Here is a 15883-nt window from a genome sequence, read left to right on the forward strand (position 1 = left end):
TGACAGTGTAAAAGTCTGTCAGCCTCTGTCTAATCATCTCATCTTCTCTGATCTGTCTCCTCTCTCTATGTGTCAGTATAATGTCAGAAGCCATATGAAAGTATATATACCCCTGTACCCTGTGGGCGCCTTCCCACGTGGCGTTTTCGTTGCATTTTTAAACACATTCAAAACGCAAGTGGGAGGGGGGGGGTCTGCCTGAAACGCACGTGTTTCCAATGAAAGACGTGCGTTTCATTGCAAAAGTGTATGCGTTTTGGCCAAAGCCCCTCCCACTATCGTTTTGGATGGCACCCTGATGATGCCATCCAAAACGATGGACGCCTAGCGGTACGTGTGAATGCGGCCTTAGATAGTCCCCACCCGTACTCTGGAATCTTACACTCACCATCACTGAGTGATAGAAGCTAAAACAGCAATAAAACTGAGTACAATTGTAAAGTAAGGGGTTAAAATGATCTTTTTAACCCCTTATTTATTCATGAGACAACCCCTTTAAGTAAAATTGCGTTTGTTAAACACGATACAAAAGCAATCTTACTTCCATAGGTAATCACAGGAGTTGTGTTTGGAAACGCAATGCAAATGATACGTGTGAATGCGGCCTAATTTTTCCAGGAGAAAACGAGCCTTCGGCCATCGATAAAATGTAGGAAGTTATGGCGTAAGAAAACAAACATAAAGTGGTAAATAACGAGGGGTGGTGTAGTGTGGTTTTTTTTTTTTTTTAATGAGGCGGTTAAGGGGTTAAGGATAAGACGTCAGTTCCAGAAGCTTCTATATGAACAGCAGTCCTGGTCCCGGATAAGCGGTACAGACTCTCTCCTCACACTCAGCCGAAGCCGCGGGTCACGTGCTGTCGTGACGTCATCACAAGGCGCTGGCAGCGGCGCAGATCCCCGTGATGCGCTCCCTCAGCTACGTGCAGCGGGCTGTGCTGGAGTTCAGCGGCTCGCTCTTCCCGCACGCTCTGTGCCTCGGGGACGCGGACAATGACTCGGTAAGGGAAGAGTCTGGGGGGCGGGGTGAGTGTGAGAGTCAGGCTGTGATCACGCCCCCTGTTTTTTTTCTTCTTGCAGCTCAATGAGCTGGTGCTGGGGGACACGAGCGGGAGGCTGCACGTCTACAAGAATGACCAGAGCAAGCCCTGGCTGAGCCGCAGCTGTTCCGGCATGGTGAGGAGGAGGGCGGGGTATATGACGTCACTATTGCTATGTTATGTGCGGGGGAGGGGTGTGTGTATATAATATATATATATATATATATTGCACTTTTATTTCTTCTGTAAAAATTTACAATGAATGTATTTGTCCTCGTGCTGTCAGTGTACAAATCTCCACCAGGCCCTGCGCTGTTACGATAATAGCTAGCAAGCGATCATCTTGAACTGTCGCGAGTGCGCGTCTCATGAACACTCCGTGGCTACCAACTTTGCCGCCATCTTGCAGGTTCCCAGGGTGCTGCGATTATTTCAGGGCTGGCGTACAAGCTCTGCTAAATCTCCCCCGTTGTTCTGCGTGCATGACAGCTAAGGGTATATTTTGTGGGCAGGTGAGGGGTTCTACCATTCTTATGGGATTGGTGATGCTGTTTTGTTGGGAAGAAGTGACTCCATTCATCTAGCGCTATAATGGCCGTAGTCCCATCCTCTGCACTGTGGTCGTGCCATGAAACTGGAGACTCCATGGTTCATGGACCACGCTCATCTGAAACTGCTCTAAGGCTGGGTTCACGTCATGTTTTCTGTATATACTTGGCGTATACGTTGGGAAAGCCTCCGACGTATATGCTGAGCATATACATTGACATATTGAGGGAGATGGAGTTGTTTTCTTTGTCTGAACACTATACTTTGCATCTGCTCATCGATGGGGAGCGAATGCGGCGTAGCTCACTCCGCAGGAGGGGAGACCCGGTGATGCCACTGTCCATATAGGGACAGTGACATCAGTGGGGAAACACTCCTGTACATCGCCTGCAGCTGATGTACACCTTCCAACCCCTTCCACACACATTCAGGGAGAGGAGGGTTCACCAGGCGACGTATCCCACTGTAAGCATGCAGTGGGATACATCTCTGCCATACGTTGTAAGGACATGTTGAATTCCCCCCCGAAGTTACTTACAACATATGGCACAAAATGTAATGTGAACGGAAGACTGCTCCGCCCACAGCATGACGTATACTTGTAGTTAGAAGAGATAATCATCTTCTACTAGTGTTCAATGGGGAATACAATATTAAAATGGACTTGTCAGGAGAAGTGAAGGGTCCCGCAGTAGATTTTGACTGATTTCAATTTTTTTTTTTTTTTTTTTTTAAATTGAAAAAAAAATAGCATGACGTATATTATCAGAAAGCCTGCATCTAACACAATTAAATATGACCACTTCTTCCTACTTTTGCCAATGGCACTGCCCTGGTAAAGAATCTCTGCCCTCTAGAACTTGTCCTACAGGTTCAGGGTGCAAATTGTAAAAAGGAGTTTGATGCCAGCAAGAGATACATTTGGTAGTTCAAAACCTTTGGACTGGGACTGTTTGTATAAACTCTGAACCCGTGTTGGTGGAAGCAATCGTTCAGAATTGGTATTTGTAAAGAGGGAATGTGTAATGGGGGGGATGGAATTTTGTCTTAGGCTTATTGCCCACGAGTGAGTCCCATGCGACTAACGTACATCGTGTGTTTGCCGGAATGTCAGAGACCGAAACCAAACTCAACATGTCATTTCAGTTTCCGATCCTTGAGCATTTTGGCCGGACATTCCTGCAAGCGCACAATGTGAGGTTTTTACACATACTTGCGAGGCCTTACACTTACTGATGCAAAATATTGACCATAATACTGCCATCTGAACTGACTTTTTGTGCTTTATTCAATATCCACATACGAACCCTCAATAAAGGGTACAGATTTTATGATCCGATACAAAAGTTTATTGATTACTCTGGTGGGAAATTCTTTTGTACATAGTTTTCTGGCAATGGTTAGTTACATCTGGATTTTCTGCATCCAAACCCTGAAAGTCTACATGTAGTCCTGGGGTACATTCACACTCGGTATGCCCGCCGTGCACTGGAGGTGAGGAGGAGGTGACCCCTCCTCCCTCCATAGGAAACGGCCGCACACTCGCAAAAAGATAGAGCATGCTAATTAGCGGCCGCATGTACGAAGCATGATAGAGCATGCAAATTAGCGTCTCCATGAACGGCCGTGTGAATGAGCCCTTAGGGTGTTAAATACTAAACTCAGACGCTGTGACAGCAGAGAATACTACTACAGTGTGTTTGGGAAGAGCTGATAATCTTTATCATGTGTTTCTCTGTGTAATACTATGTGCTCTAGTTCTTTGGCATATAGCAAGTTATGTAGACGGTGCCCCCTTGTGGAAAAAGCAGGAATCTTAGTAATAACTCGCAGTAAAAGATCTGGGCTATAGTTCTACCTGCTTTTAGACTTGAATAAAATTGAAGTTACATTGCAGCTCGTGACCTTTCCATAGAGTAACAGTTGGTAAATTATGTTCTGTTTTACAGTTGACCTGTGTAGGTGTTGGCGACGTTTGCAACAAAGGAAAGGTAGGTGGGTAAGGTTTTTTATGAGAGTGTTTGTTTTCTTCTAAGTTTCTTATTAACCACTTGAGGACCAGGCCCTTTGCTGCCTGGGGGGATAAAATGCAGTTGTCTTCTTTTTTTCTAATTACAGCATGTGATAAACTTACAAAAATTGTAAAAAGGAAGCCCCCCCCCCCAAAAAAAAAAAAAAAAAGATTCAAATGTCTAAACAGTTTTGTATTTTGAAAGATCTAACATTTTGGAACGGAACATAACATGCTTTTGTGTAGTTATATACTTATTTTAGAGAAAGGCCCCCTAGGGTCCTTGAACCCAAGGGACCTGGTGACATAGGTGCTCAAATTAAAGTTTTTCGCCATTTTGCTACTTATACAAACTCGAATACAAAGTGTAAAGGTTCATACACATGTTATAATGGAATCAATAAGAACATCATCTCTTCCTACAAAATTATTATATCTGTATTTAAATTGACGCAAAGTATGGAAAAAAAATTGCAGGTGTCAGAATGTTATCAAATTATTTGTGGAATGGATGGCTCGGTGAAAAAAGGCCATAAGAAAATGGCAAAATGTTTTTTTTGCCACTTCCACTTTTTTGCCACTTTTTCTCCAGCTACTGAATACAGGCAATCCCCGGGTTACATACAAATTCAACTTAAGAACAAACCTACAGACCCCATCTTGTATGTAAGTCGGAACTGTATACTTTATCATTATAACCCCAGCCAGAATTTTTTTGGTCCCTGTGACAATTGGATTTTAAAAATGTCGGATTGTCATAAGAATCAGGATTAACACTAAAGCTTCATTGCAGACACATTTGATAACTGTTACAGCTGTTTATTGCAGCCTAGGACTAAAGTACAATAAATTATCAACAACCAGAAATCTGTTTGTGTTCTTAAAGGACACCTGTCATCAGGTCTCTGTCACTACTACCTGTTGGAACAGCTCACAAGGATCCCATCCCAGCCTTTATCTAGTCAATTCATACATTAATCATTATAAAATAATCTTTTCTGTATTATGTAAATGAGGTTGGTCACATGGTCAGAGGCAGTGATGTTACCCCTCCCCTGCTCATGTCTGTGTGTAATGTATAGTAAAGCATTGCTGGTGTGTGTGCTGCATCTGCTGACATACTGCATCCTCCTAATACACATGTGTGATACACAGACATCAGCGACACAAGTACCTGACATGTTCTGCTATATCATGGCTGCCTGGAGCTGTTGTATCTTTCACATACACATACACATGCACACACAGGCTGCAGGGGGCGTGGCCACCAGCAAGCACATGGAGCAGCTGTCAGTCAACCAATGGGGGTGTGGCTGTGTCGCCCACTCATGAATAAGCTGGACAGCTTGAATATGCTAATGACTCATTGGACATTTCAAAGGTCATTTGCATACAGCTTTAGGACCTCATTGCTTAGGTTTACAGGCATGTAGAGGGACAATGAAGGGATAGAGGCAATGCTCTCTAATGGCAGTTTATGAAAATATATTTAGTTTAGGGGGGTTATTTTGCATGACGGGTTCTCTGTATAGGGGACCGCCTGTGTATGTCAGAATATTAAATGGTGCCATGAGATACAATTTCTACTGTAGATAAATCCCTCATATTGCTCTGTAAATGGGGAAAAAAATGTTAGATTTGATTTGTGGAAGGAAACGAGTAAATGGAAATGCAAAAACCCAAATATACTTTTTTTTTTTAAGAATTTTGTTGTGGCAGTGAGTGCCGAAGGTTGGTTCCATCTCTTTGACTTGAGCTCTAAATTGGATGTTCCTAGTGACTTTACACTGTTAGAAGAGCAGAAAGCCACTTACACCCAACATTTACCTGCCAATACTAAGCTTGCCCTGATAAGTGATATAGGTAAGAGCTAATATTAAGTCTATTATATTGTTATCATGTGAATATTAAGTACGTCATACATCATGCTTTTGCCCTCAAAGTATATGAAATATCCTTTGAGGCTCTGTGCCACTTAACCCTCTATCCGTGTGTCCATTAAAGCATGTCCTAGTTGGGACACGTAGCATGTTCACTTAACAAGTGGATGTGGCCAGACACCCCTACTACTAGCATAACAGCCTCTTGTCCTACTGATGCAGAGAATGAAAGTCAGTTTCTGATCAAAGCAAACGTGTATGTTATACAAATTTGGATATTAAAGGTCTAAATGAATTTCCTTATGGCATTAAAAATACCTGTCAATTTCTCACAAATTTGGGCCTGAAGGAAGTTGACTTTTTTTTTAACATGCCTTATGTGTATTGTATTTATTGTAAAGTTAAACGTTATCTTCAGAGAACAATGGAGACTGTACAATATATATGAAGAATCAATGGATACTGTATCAGTGATCTCTGCCAGAATATGGATACATTTTTCTTACGTAATGTCTTGTATTTAACTTTCCACCTCAGATGGAGATGGCCGCTTTGAGTTAGTTTTAGGATACACTGACCGGGTAGTCCGAGCCTTTCGATGGGAGAGTCCTCCGGACGCTGATCTGACCTCTGGGCAGCTTGTTCCTCTAAAGAAATGGCTGCTGGAAGGACAGGTAAACTATAGTGCACTGCTGCTACTATTGTATTGTATATGCTGTGCTCACATGTCTGTGATGAATACAAAATAGCTCAGCAAATGAAAATATGAAGGCTTTGAGTTATCAGTGACACATTTGTATTACTAATCTTTGCTGCAGGTTGACAGTCTCTCAGTAAATCCTGGTGCAGATGGCACACCGGAGTTAATGGTTTCCCAGCCGGGTTGTGCATATGCAATTCTGCTGTGTACCTGGGGAGATGAGTCCAGTCTTGGATCAGAAGCATCTGGAGCTGCTGAGGCAAGGTGAGGAGGCGGCTCCGGAGCTTCAACACTCTTATCAACAACTTTTTTCTTTTAAAGTAAAACCTTTTCACTCCAGGGTGAGCTCTTAACTAAAGAAATGTCCTGGAAAATTAAGTGCCCCTCATCATAAGCATGTCTTTCTTCAGAAGATCGTAGGCCTGAATGTAGAAAACTCTTCATTTTAATTTTATGTTAGTGTGCATTTAAGTGTACCATAGTAATGGCATTTCAGTGCACTCTCATCCCAGTGTAAGAATCTGAGCAGGGCCACGATCTTTTAAAGGGGTTTTCCCACGAAGCTTGGTGATCTCCGTTCGCTCCATAGAGATAATGGAGGCATAACGGTCAAGAACGGCCGTCTGCTCCATTAGTCTGAGGAGCGGCAAGGGGTCATTTGGACCCCTTGTTTTCACAATCTGTGGGGGTCTCGGTACTGAGACCCGCAACTAGAAGGCCTAAAATGTCTTTGTGGGAAAACCCCTTTAAGGCTGAGTGGTAGATGAAACTGGGAAAGAGATGGGGCATGCCAATGATGCACCAAAAGGACTATTCACAAATAATTAAAGGGGTTATTCAGCCACAAATTAAAAAAAAAAAAAAAATGTTGATGGGTTAGGTCCATTGTACCCCAAACAAGCTGGTCCCAAATGCACATTGCTGATGTATTCAAATCCAGTGTATGGATTTATTGTGTGTGTCGGACCAGCAGCTCCATTCATAACTTGTTGTGAATGGACAACTCCTTTATATATAAAGATTTCACTACATTTTAGGATATTTGCTTAAAGGGAACATGTCACCAGGGACCTCATTTTCACTAAAGACCGGTTGTAGAAGCTTATTACACCTGCAGTGCAAATGCCTTTTCTAAGCATTTGCATTACAATATAATTGTGTGTTATAACTTACCTTGCATCCTGACAAAATCCTGGGGTAGTCACTGGGGCTGGACTTTGGTTTGGATGTTACTCACTCCTCAGATCTTAGCACCCACCTTTGTGCTCCTGTCTAGCTCCACCTCCTGCTCCTTCTCAGAGGTCACAGCCTGGTGAGCTGACATCAGTGTGGGAGGGACAATTTGTACAGGAGCACAAAGATGGAGGCAGCCTGCGACACAGACAAGTCAAATGTTGTTTTTTGAAATGCATCCAAACCAAAGTCCAGCCTCTGTGACTACATCAGGATTTTGTCAGGATGCAAGAGTAAGTTATAACACACAATTATGTTGTAATGCAAATGCTTAGAAAAGGCAGACTTGCACTGCAGGGCTCATGGGCTTTTACAATCTGTCTTTAGTGAAAATGTGGTCCCTGGTGGCAGGTTTGCCTTTTAAAGGGAACCTGTCATAAAGGTTGTACATTCTGACCAAATGACAGGTTCGCATGGGCTGTTTAATCCTAATTTACAATCTTTTATAATAAACATTCATAGTTCCACTCAGTTTCTCATGTGTGTTCCTTTCTAAATATAAAATGTATAGCTTAAAAGAAAGTGATTTGGAAAATGTTAAGTTTAAATCTCATATTGCACAGGGAGGTTTCTGCTCGGGATGTAATCCTTCACCAAACCTCTGGTCGAATACATAATAAAAATGTTTCAACACACCTCATGGGGGACATCAAGCAAGGTAAGTTGTCTGCTTGTGTTCAAAGTTCTATATGTTAGCTTGGGTTTAAGTGTGTAAATAACTGCATTCCATATGTAATAAGGGTGTGTTCACAAATATCAAGTTATCTTGTTATCCTCAATAAAATAGGAAAAAAATAACTGATACTGGTGATGTGAATGCATACTTATTCTTGATGGTGGTGTACCTTCACTTGTTGTTCCTAGAAATTTTGGAATAAATTGATATCTGGAGGTTGCCATTCATTTCCCTTTAAAGGGTTTCCCTCCAAACTTTTTACAGCCGAGACCAGGCTATTATGCCTTGCATATATTAGATGGTGGAGCCAGGAAGTGCTCATTAGCAGAAACTAGAAAACTGAGCAACCAAGTGAGTTAGGGCACTCTACTAAAGGCTTTTCCAGGAATACAATTCTTGTATATGGTTAGGGTTAAAATTAATATCCTTGCCGTATATACTTGCGCATAAGCCAAGGCTTACTTTACCAGGGGAAAATGGCTTGAGTAAAAGCCTAGGGTGCAAAATGAACCTGCTACAATTTAAGAAAATGTCCAGTAGCCTCCCCTTATTAATGAAATATGTACATCACCCCTCACGTCTGCTCTCGTTCTCCCCGCGCCTCCGGTTTCTTCTCAATGTTTCCCAGCAGTGTGGGCATGGCCACGTCTATGCACTCTGACCGCGCGCACACACACACTGATGATGTCATGTGGTGGTGACAACGCTGCTTTATAGTGTGTTTGGTCAGAGCGCATCAATATGCCTCTGACCACACTGCCAAGAACCACAAGAAGAATAAGCTGAAGCTGTGGGGAGTGGGGCTTTTTCAGCACAAAAATTGATACGGTGGGTGTGTATTAGTATACAAAAGCTGTAGCAGGAATGTTGCTGCGGTCAGGATGGCACAGTCTGCCTCCTAATACAGAGACCTGGTAGTGACTGGTTGCACTGTTAGTGGAATACAGTAAATGGAGAGGTGAGTATTTGTTTTTATTTTTTTAGCTTTGCAGCGCCACCACCGCATTCATGGAAGTGGTTGAATAGATTGTGTATTTGCACAACATGTTCAAAATTTTATTTCTTTATTAGGACCTGGTGTTGGAAACCGAGAACCTGGTCTCTTTGCACTGTGTACCCTAGATGGTGAGATTTCTTATAAATATATTTTTTACATTGTACGCCTCATCTGGGGGTACAGAGGTTATGCACTACTACATTTCTCCAGCAGCACCTACTGCAGCAGAAATTTGTTACTACCTGCGGCATCAGGGGACAGCAACGTGAGTGGTCTTAAAGGACATCTACCACCAGGATGAAGGATTGTAAACGAAGTACACTTACATGCTGGTGTGTGATCCCTCTGTCAGGTTATGCTCTTCTTTTAGTTCACCTTGTTAGGAAAAGGGTTAATTTGCATAATTTATAAAATAGATATCAATTGAGCCTGGAGCCCCTCAGGCTCATTTACATACCTGTTAAGCTTTGTTTCTTAAAAATAAGGGCATAAGAAGCTTTAATAAGAGTAGATCCTGCCAAAGGGAGCACACACCAGTATGTCAGTGTGCTTGGTTTGCAAACCTTCATCCTGGTGGTAGATGTCCTTTAAGACCACTCACGTTGCTGTCCCCTGATGCCGCAGGTAGTAACAAATTTCTGCTGCAGTAGGTGCTGCTGGAGAAATGTAGTAGTGCATAACCTCTGTACCCCCAGATGAGGCGTTTCTCACATTATTCTTATGTACATCAGAACTAACTACCCACACACTGGGTAATAGAATGGCTTATATCTATTGCCCATGTGTGCACGGCCTCTTAAGAACCATAATGTAGCATGTGATGTATGTGGTTAGATATGTCATTATTTCTTATGGTTGAATCTCTCCTTGGCTAATATACCTTCCCTTTTTCATTGTATCTCTACAGGTACACTAAAGCTCATGCAGGGATCTGACCGCCTCTTATGGTCAGTTCAGGTTGATCATCAGCTCTTTGCTTTGGAGAAACTTGATGTGACGGTGAGACATCAAATTGTATATTGTCACTCCAGGTTTAGAACAGAATGAAATCCCTCCCTCGTACTCTTGTCCACAATGTGGAAGGTTTGTCCCCCTGTTGTAGAAATGCCCATTGACACCTAACCCCTAAAGTGGTGCAGTCAGTATGGCTGACTATAAAACAAAAGGCCTAGCTAGGTTTTATAATGGCTCACAAAACTGGGCTGTTCAATATTGTTTTTAAGGTAGAAATCCTATTATTAAAATGTGTGGGTGCTTCAGTGACCCATAATACTATTACATTGCAGACACTGCTTCGGTGCCTGCCCTGTCCCCACCAAAGGGATGCACGGCTGCAATGGCTGGGATTAGACAGAAAACAGATCCTCGCCCTTTTACTCATAGATTTCTCTGCCAGACCATCAGTGCCCCCACAAGAAGAATACTTGATGGCAATGGGTTGTCCTGCATTCCTTGAGTATATGCCCTTTAAGCAGTAGTTATTCCTATAAGCATTATAGAAAGCAATACAATCATATGTCTAAATGGTATAATTGAGAAATACTACCGTATATTCCGGCGTATAAGACGACCTGGTGTATAAGACGACCCCCCTACTTTCCTGTTTAAAATATAGAGTTTAAGATATATTCGCCGTATAAGACTACCCCTTTTCCAACGCATACAAAACACCGGTAAAAATTAAAAAAAAAAAACAGATTTGAATTTAACATGGTCCTTTTTTTAATTTAAATTCTTATGACATGCAGGTATATAGCAGGAAAACTGTCGCTCATAAACATAAGGCATACAACAACAACATTACCATTACAGCACTGCCCCCAGTAGTATACAGCACAGCCCAGCCCAGCATTAAAAAAAAAAAAAAAACTTATATACTCACCCTCCGGTGGCCCCGATGTGCTGCGCTGCTCCCCCGATGTCCGCGTGGCTCGTCTTCAGTGTTCCGCGCCGTCTTCTTTCTTCTGCCGGGCGCCGCCATTGATCTTCCCTGGCAGGCGCCTAGTATGACGCACCGCTGCTGACATCATACTAGGCGCCGCCCCGGGGAAAAACATGGCGGCGCCCGGCAGAAGAAAGAAGACGGTGCGGAAGACTGAAGCCACCGGAGGGTGAGTATGCGCCCATGCGCCACTATCTGTTTGAGGCTGCCGGCAGCTTTGCCGGCAACCATCGCTGTGAAAACACCCGCGATCGGTGCTAGCACTGATCGCGAGTGTTACCGGTAAGCCTTTGCTGCAATATGCAGCAAAGACTTACCGGCTATGGAGAGGGCTCAGCCTGTGAGCCCTCTCCATGCAGCGCGACCCGACCGCCGCCGTGAATACACAGCGGGCGGTCGGGATTACCGGCGTATAAGATGACCCCAGAGAAGACAGAAGACTTTTCTGTCTTCAAAAGTCGTCTTATACGCCGGAATATACGGTATGTGGTCTACAATTATGAGAGAATAAAATAAATGGTTGGGAAGCAATATGGGTCCTATAAGTCCATTCACAAAAGAGTGGTCTCCCAGTATGCTATTAACCCCATTAACGACCAGGCCCTCACTGTGTACCCCAAATGAAATGTCTATTTTATTCTCTAGGCCGGTGCGATCACGGGGATACCAAATTTACATAGGTTTTATAATGTTTCCATACATTTACAAAAATGAAAACCTCCTGTACAAATTTATTTATTTTTTTTGCCATCTTCTGGCGCTAATAACTTTTTCATACTTCGCTGTAGGTTGTCATTTTTTGCAACTTTTGATGAAGTTTTCAACGCTAGCATTTTTAGTTTTCAAAATGGCAAAAAGGTCGTACAGTCCTAAAATTCTATAAAAAAGTGATCAAAGTGCCATTGTCGACCTGGGCACCATTTTCCGTTACGGGGTTAAACGCATTGAAAAATTGTTATTATATTTTGATCAGGCTGTTTCAGACGCGTCAATATCTAACTTGTTTATCATTTTTACGGTTTTATTTACTTCTAAGGAAAGGGGGTGATTTTAACGTTTAGGGTTTTTTTTAATTTTTTTTTTTTTTAATTTTTAGTATTTTTCAGACCCCCTAGGTTACTTTTCACCCTAGGTTGTCTGCTCGATCCTACCATATACTACAATACTACGATATGGCAGTATATGGGGATTTTCATCCTCATACATTACAATGTGCAATTGGCACATTGGTAATGAATGGGTTAAAACAGAAGACCCGAGGCTGTCTTAGCAACAGATCCCTGCTCCCCGATGACGTCATGGGGAGAGTATCTCCGGCAAGATGGTGGCGCCACTATCTTTTTGAAGCCGTCTGCAACTTTTTCGGCAGCGATCAACGAGATAACAGCAATCGGTGCTAGCACTGATGCCGCTCCATTCAATACAATGGGAGTGTCTGAGAATGCTGAACGCTGTGCTCATCAATCTCTGACTGCTCCCATGGAAATGGATGAATGCTCGTTCTGTCGCTCCTCCCATAAGTGAACATGGGACCTTGTTTTCTGGATTTTGATTTCCTAGCAGTTGGACCCTTACTGATCACTTTGTTATAGTAGAAATGGAACCCTTTAAAATTGAAAGCGGAGAGATCTGTGGTGGGTCACAGCTTCAGACACACCCATTGTATATCAGCACCTAAGTTAACCTGACAACTTTGCACCTCCAAGCCTCTGAAACTGAGAGAATATCTTATGCAGGAGTATAGCAGATTTCTACCCGCGCACCAGCAATTGTAGTTATGTGCCCCTTATGCCATAGGCATTTTGTGTGAGACACTGTAGTCTTTCCCCCGCTACTTCTCATTATTGCCGATTGAGTATTATTTGGTGCTAAACCAATAAGAATAGCAATTTAAAAATATGTACTTCCTTTGTTTCCACAGGGTAACGGACAAGAAGAAGTAGTGGCCTGTGCATGGGATGGTCAGACATATATCATTGATCACAATCGCACGGTCCTTCGCTTCCAGGTTGATGAGAATGTCAGCGCCTTCTGTGCTGGTGAGTTATAAGAGATATTATGGAAGAGGGATTATTGATCAGGGTTTTTTTTTTTTTTCTTATAAAATATTCATTTAAACTTTTTTACCAGGACTGTATGCCTGCAGGGGTAACCAGAATAGTCCATGCTTAGTTTATGTTGGTTTCAATCAGAAAATTTATGTATATTGGTCCATAACACTGGAGAGAATAGAATCTTCCAACCTTCTGCGTGTATTGGAGGGGAATGAGGAATTTGCAGCCCTGCTTGGTGAATTGCATATAGGTAAGTGCACCTGATCTTTGTATATGCACATATTTGCATTTTTTTTAACCCCTTAGTGACTGGCATAAAAACTTGTATGGGTTGTCACTAAGGGACATTGGGCTAGGCCGACAGGTTTTTTTTCCATCGGCTTGGAAAGAGCAGTGACCCGGAATGAGTTCCAATCCGACTGTTAACACAATAGATGCACAGCACTGACTGTGATCTACCCATACCCCACAATGAGACTGCAGGGTGCCGTCTTTTTCCATGGACAGCTCAATCCAGACCCTGGCTGAAAAGAGCAGTCTGCATGTCAGCCTATGCAAGTGCGTAACCTGACACTTCTAACGCACTGGTTATTGCAGTGCGTTAGTATGAACAATAGTATTAATAATGAAGTGAAAAAAACGCACACAAAATAAAATTCCCCCAAAACCCCAAATGAAACGATATATAATAGTGTAAAAAAAAAACCAAAAACTCCAGACATTGGGTATCACCACAACCCAAAATACCCAGTCCATAAAAATTTAAATATGGTTGTGGCAGTTAACCCCGTAACAGAAAAACGCACCCCTTTTTTCCGTTTTGCAACACCTAAATCTTTTAATAAAAAGTGATCAAAATGTCGCATATTCCCCCAAATCGTAGCATTGAAAACGTCATCGCGTTCCGCAAAAAAATTACACCTTACAAAGCTCCATACTCTGAAAAAGTTATTGGTGTCAGGATATGGTGAAATAATAGTGTTTTTTTTATATATATATAATTTTTTTTTAATCTATCAAAACATAATGACCTATATAAATTTGGTATCCCAGTGATCGTAGCGAACCAGAGAGTAAGTTAGATGCCACTTGGAGCTTACAGTGTAATATGGAAAAAGAAGCTCACAAGAATATGATGCAAATGCATTTCCTTGTCAATTTGACAGTATTTGGAATTTTCTACTACTAACCCGTACATGGCATGGAATATAAAGTACCCCCAGTAGGAAGTACAATTTTTTGTGCAGAAACGAGCCCTAATTCAGCTCTGTACATGAAAAATTAAAGTTAAGTGTTTTTGATAGTGGGGGAAAAATAGAAATGTAAAAAGTCCATTGCAAGGAGTTAAAATGGCCCCTATACTCCTTGATAAAAAGTTGCTTCTTTCCAGTCCCTCCCAGTGGGACGAGTGCCTAGTCACACACAGCAGATGCTAATGAAAGCTACAATATAACATTTTTTTTTTTTTCCTGTAAAACCTTTTTTTTTTTTTTTTTTTTTTTTATCCAAAAGCACTTTGGCAGTGTATGTACTATGCTCTGTGGGAGTGCTAAAAATGGGTCTCCTGGTGACAGGTTCCCTTTAAGGCCCCTTCCACTCTTGCGAGTGTGGTGCAAGTGCTGCCCGAATCTCCTGGCCCGAAACTCTGCATGTCAGTTCAGTTCCGGTTTGCAGTGTTCAGGTCTGGAGATGCACGTTAAGAGAGTTCAGTGCAACACACTCGCAAGTGGGGAAGGGAACTAAGGCCTTATTCATACATCCAATGTTACCCATGATTTTCACAGATGGGATACAGACAGACTTCTCTCAACTAATTTATGGTCTATTGAAACACTTATTTTAGAGTCTGTTTCATAATTATTGTGGATTATAGAAGACCTGATATTATGCCTTCCAGGGATCCGGTTTGTAATTTATAGTATTTGCTGTTTAGAATACGCCTTTAAATAAAATGTGCTAAAGTTCTTACAAAAAATACTTATCTTTATTACTAATGGATTTCTATTTTACTAATGATATATTAAATCCATTCTTGTCAGCTTTGATCTTTACAAACCAGGTTATGGTTGTCTTGTGTTTCAGATGCCTCTGATGTCTCTGCTGTATGTGACCTCATTCATCAAACATTGTATAGTTCTAATGGGAACCGTAAGGACTGTTCTGAAAAGGAGAAAAACAAGATAATGGGACTCTGATCTTTACAACCACCAAGTCAAAGTACTGTCATCGTTCTTTACCTGCCATTAATCCTTTGTAAAGTTATTTCCAAAACCACTTTATTTGATTAAATGTTTACTATTTAAGGAGATTCCATGATCATACTTAAGGCTCATGCACAAGAATATAGTTGAGGGACGTGTGCTAGCTGTTGTTTCAACAACTAGGATACAGTCCCCATGTATTTCTTTTGTCTCACAACCACAGCTATAGTTTCCACGGCCTCCTGTATGAGCCGACTGCCTGAGCCCCCAAACTCTCCTGTTTCTGCCCATGTTTGCGGCTCGGGTAGCCTTTTCTCCTATCATTGGAGTGTGAGATCCAATGATGCACAAGCTGACCCTTGATCCACTCTTTCTACTCATCCATGATGCGAATCTCCCGTTCCACCACATCCCAAAGATGCTCTATTGGATTGAGATCTGGTGACTGTGGAGGCCATTTGAGTACAGTGAACTCATTGTCCTGTTCAAGAAACCAGTCTGAGATGATTCCAGCTTTATGACATGGTGCATTATCCTGCTGAAAGTAGCCATCAGATGTTGTGTACATTGTGGTCATAAAGGGATGAACATGGTCAGCAAC

General features: G+C 42.1%; 1 protein-coding gene across 1 annotated transcript; it reads left to right on the forward strand.

Moving 5' to 3' along the window:
* The first annotated feature begins 796 nt into the window (after positions 1–796).
* Positions 797–15384, forward strand: ITFG2 (integrin alpha FG-GAP repeat containing 2). Its single transcript, XM_072146003.1, has 12 exons — positions 797–1000; positions 1080–1175; positions 3538–3579; positions 5303–5462; positions 6017–6153; positions 6298–6443; positions 7976–8070; positions 9160–9213; positions 9993–10084; positions 12949–13066; positions 13158–13331; positions 15164–15384. The coding sequence occupies exons 1-12, from the start codon at positions 905–907 to the stop codon at positions 15274–15276; spliced, it is 1323 nt and encodes a 440-aa protein (XP_072002104.1). The 5' UTR covers positions 797–904; the 3' UTR covers positions 15277–15384.
* Positions 15385–15883: the final 499 nt, after the last annotated feature.

Source organism: Engystomops pustulosus, chromosome 4, assembly GCF_040894005.1.
Source record: "Engystomops pustulosus chromosome 4, aEngPut4.maternal, whole genome shotgun sequence".
Taxonomy (NCBI): Eukaryota; Metazoa; Chordata; class Amphibia; order Anura; family Leptodactylidae; genus Engystomops; species Engystomops pustulosus.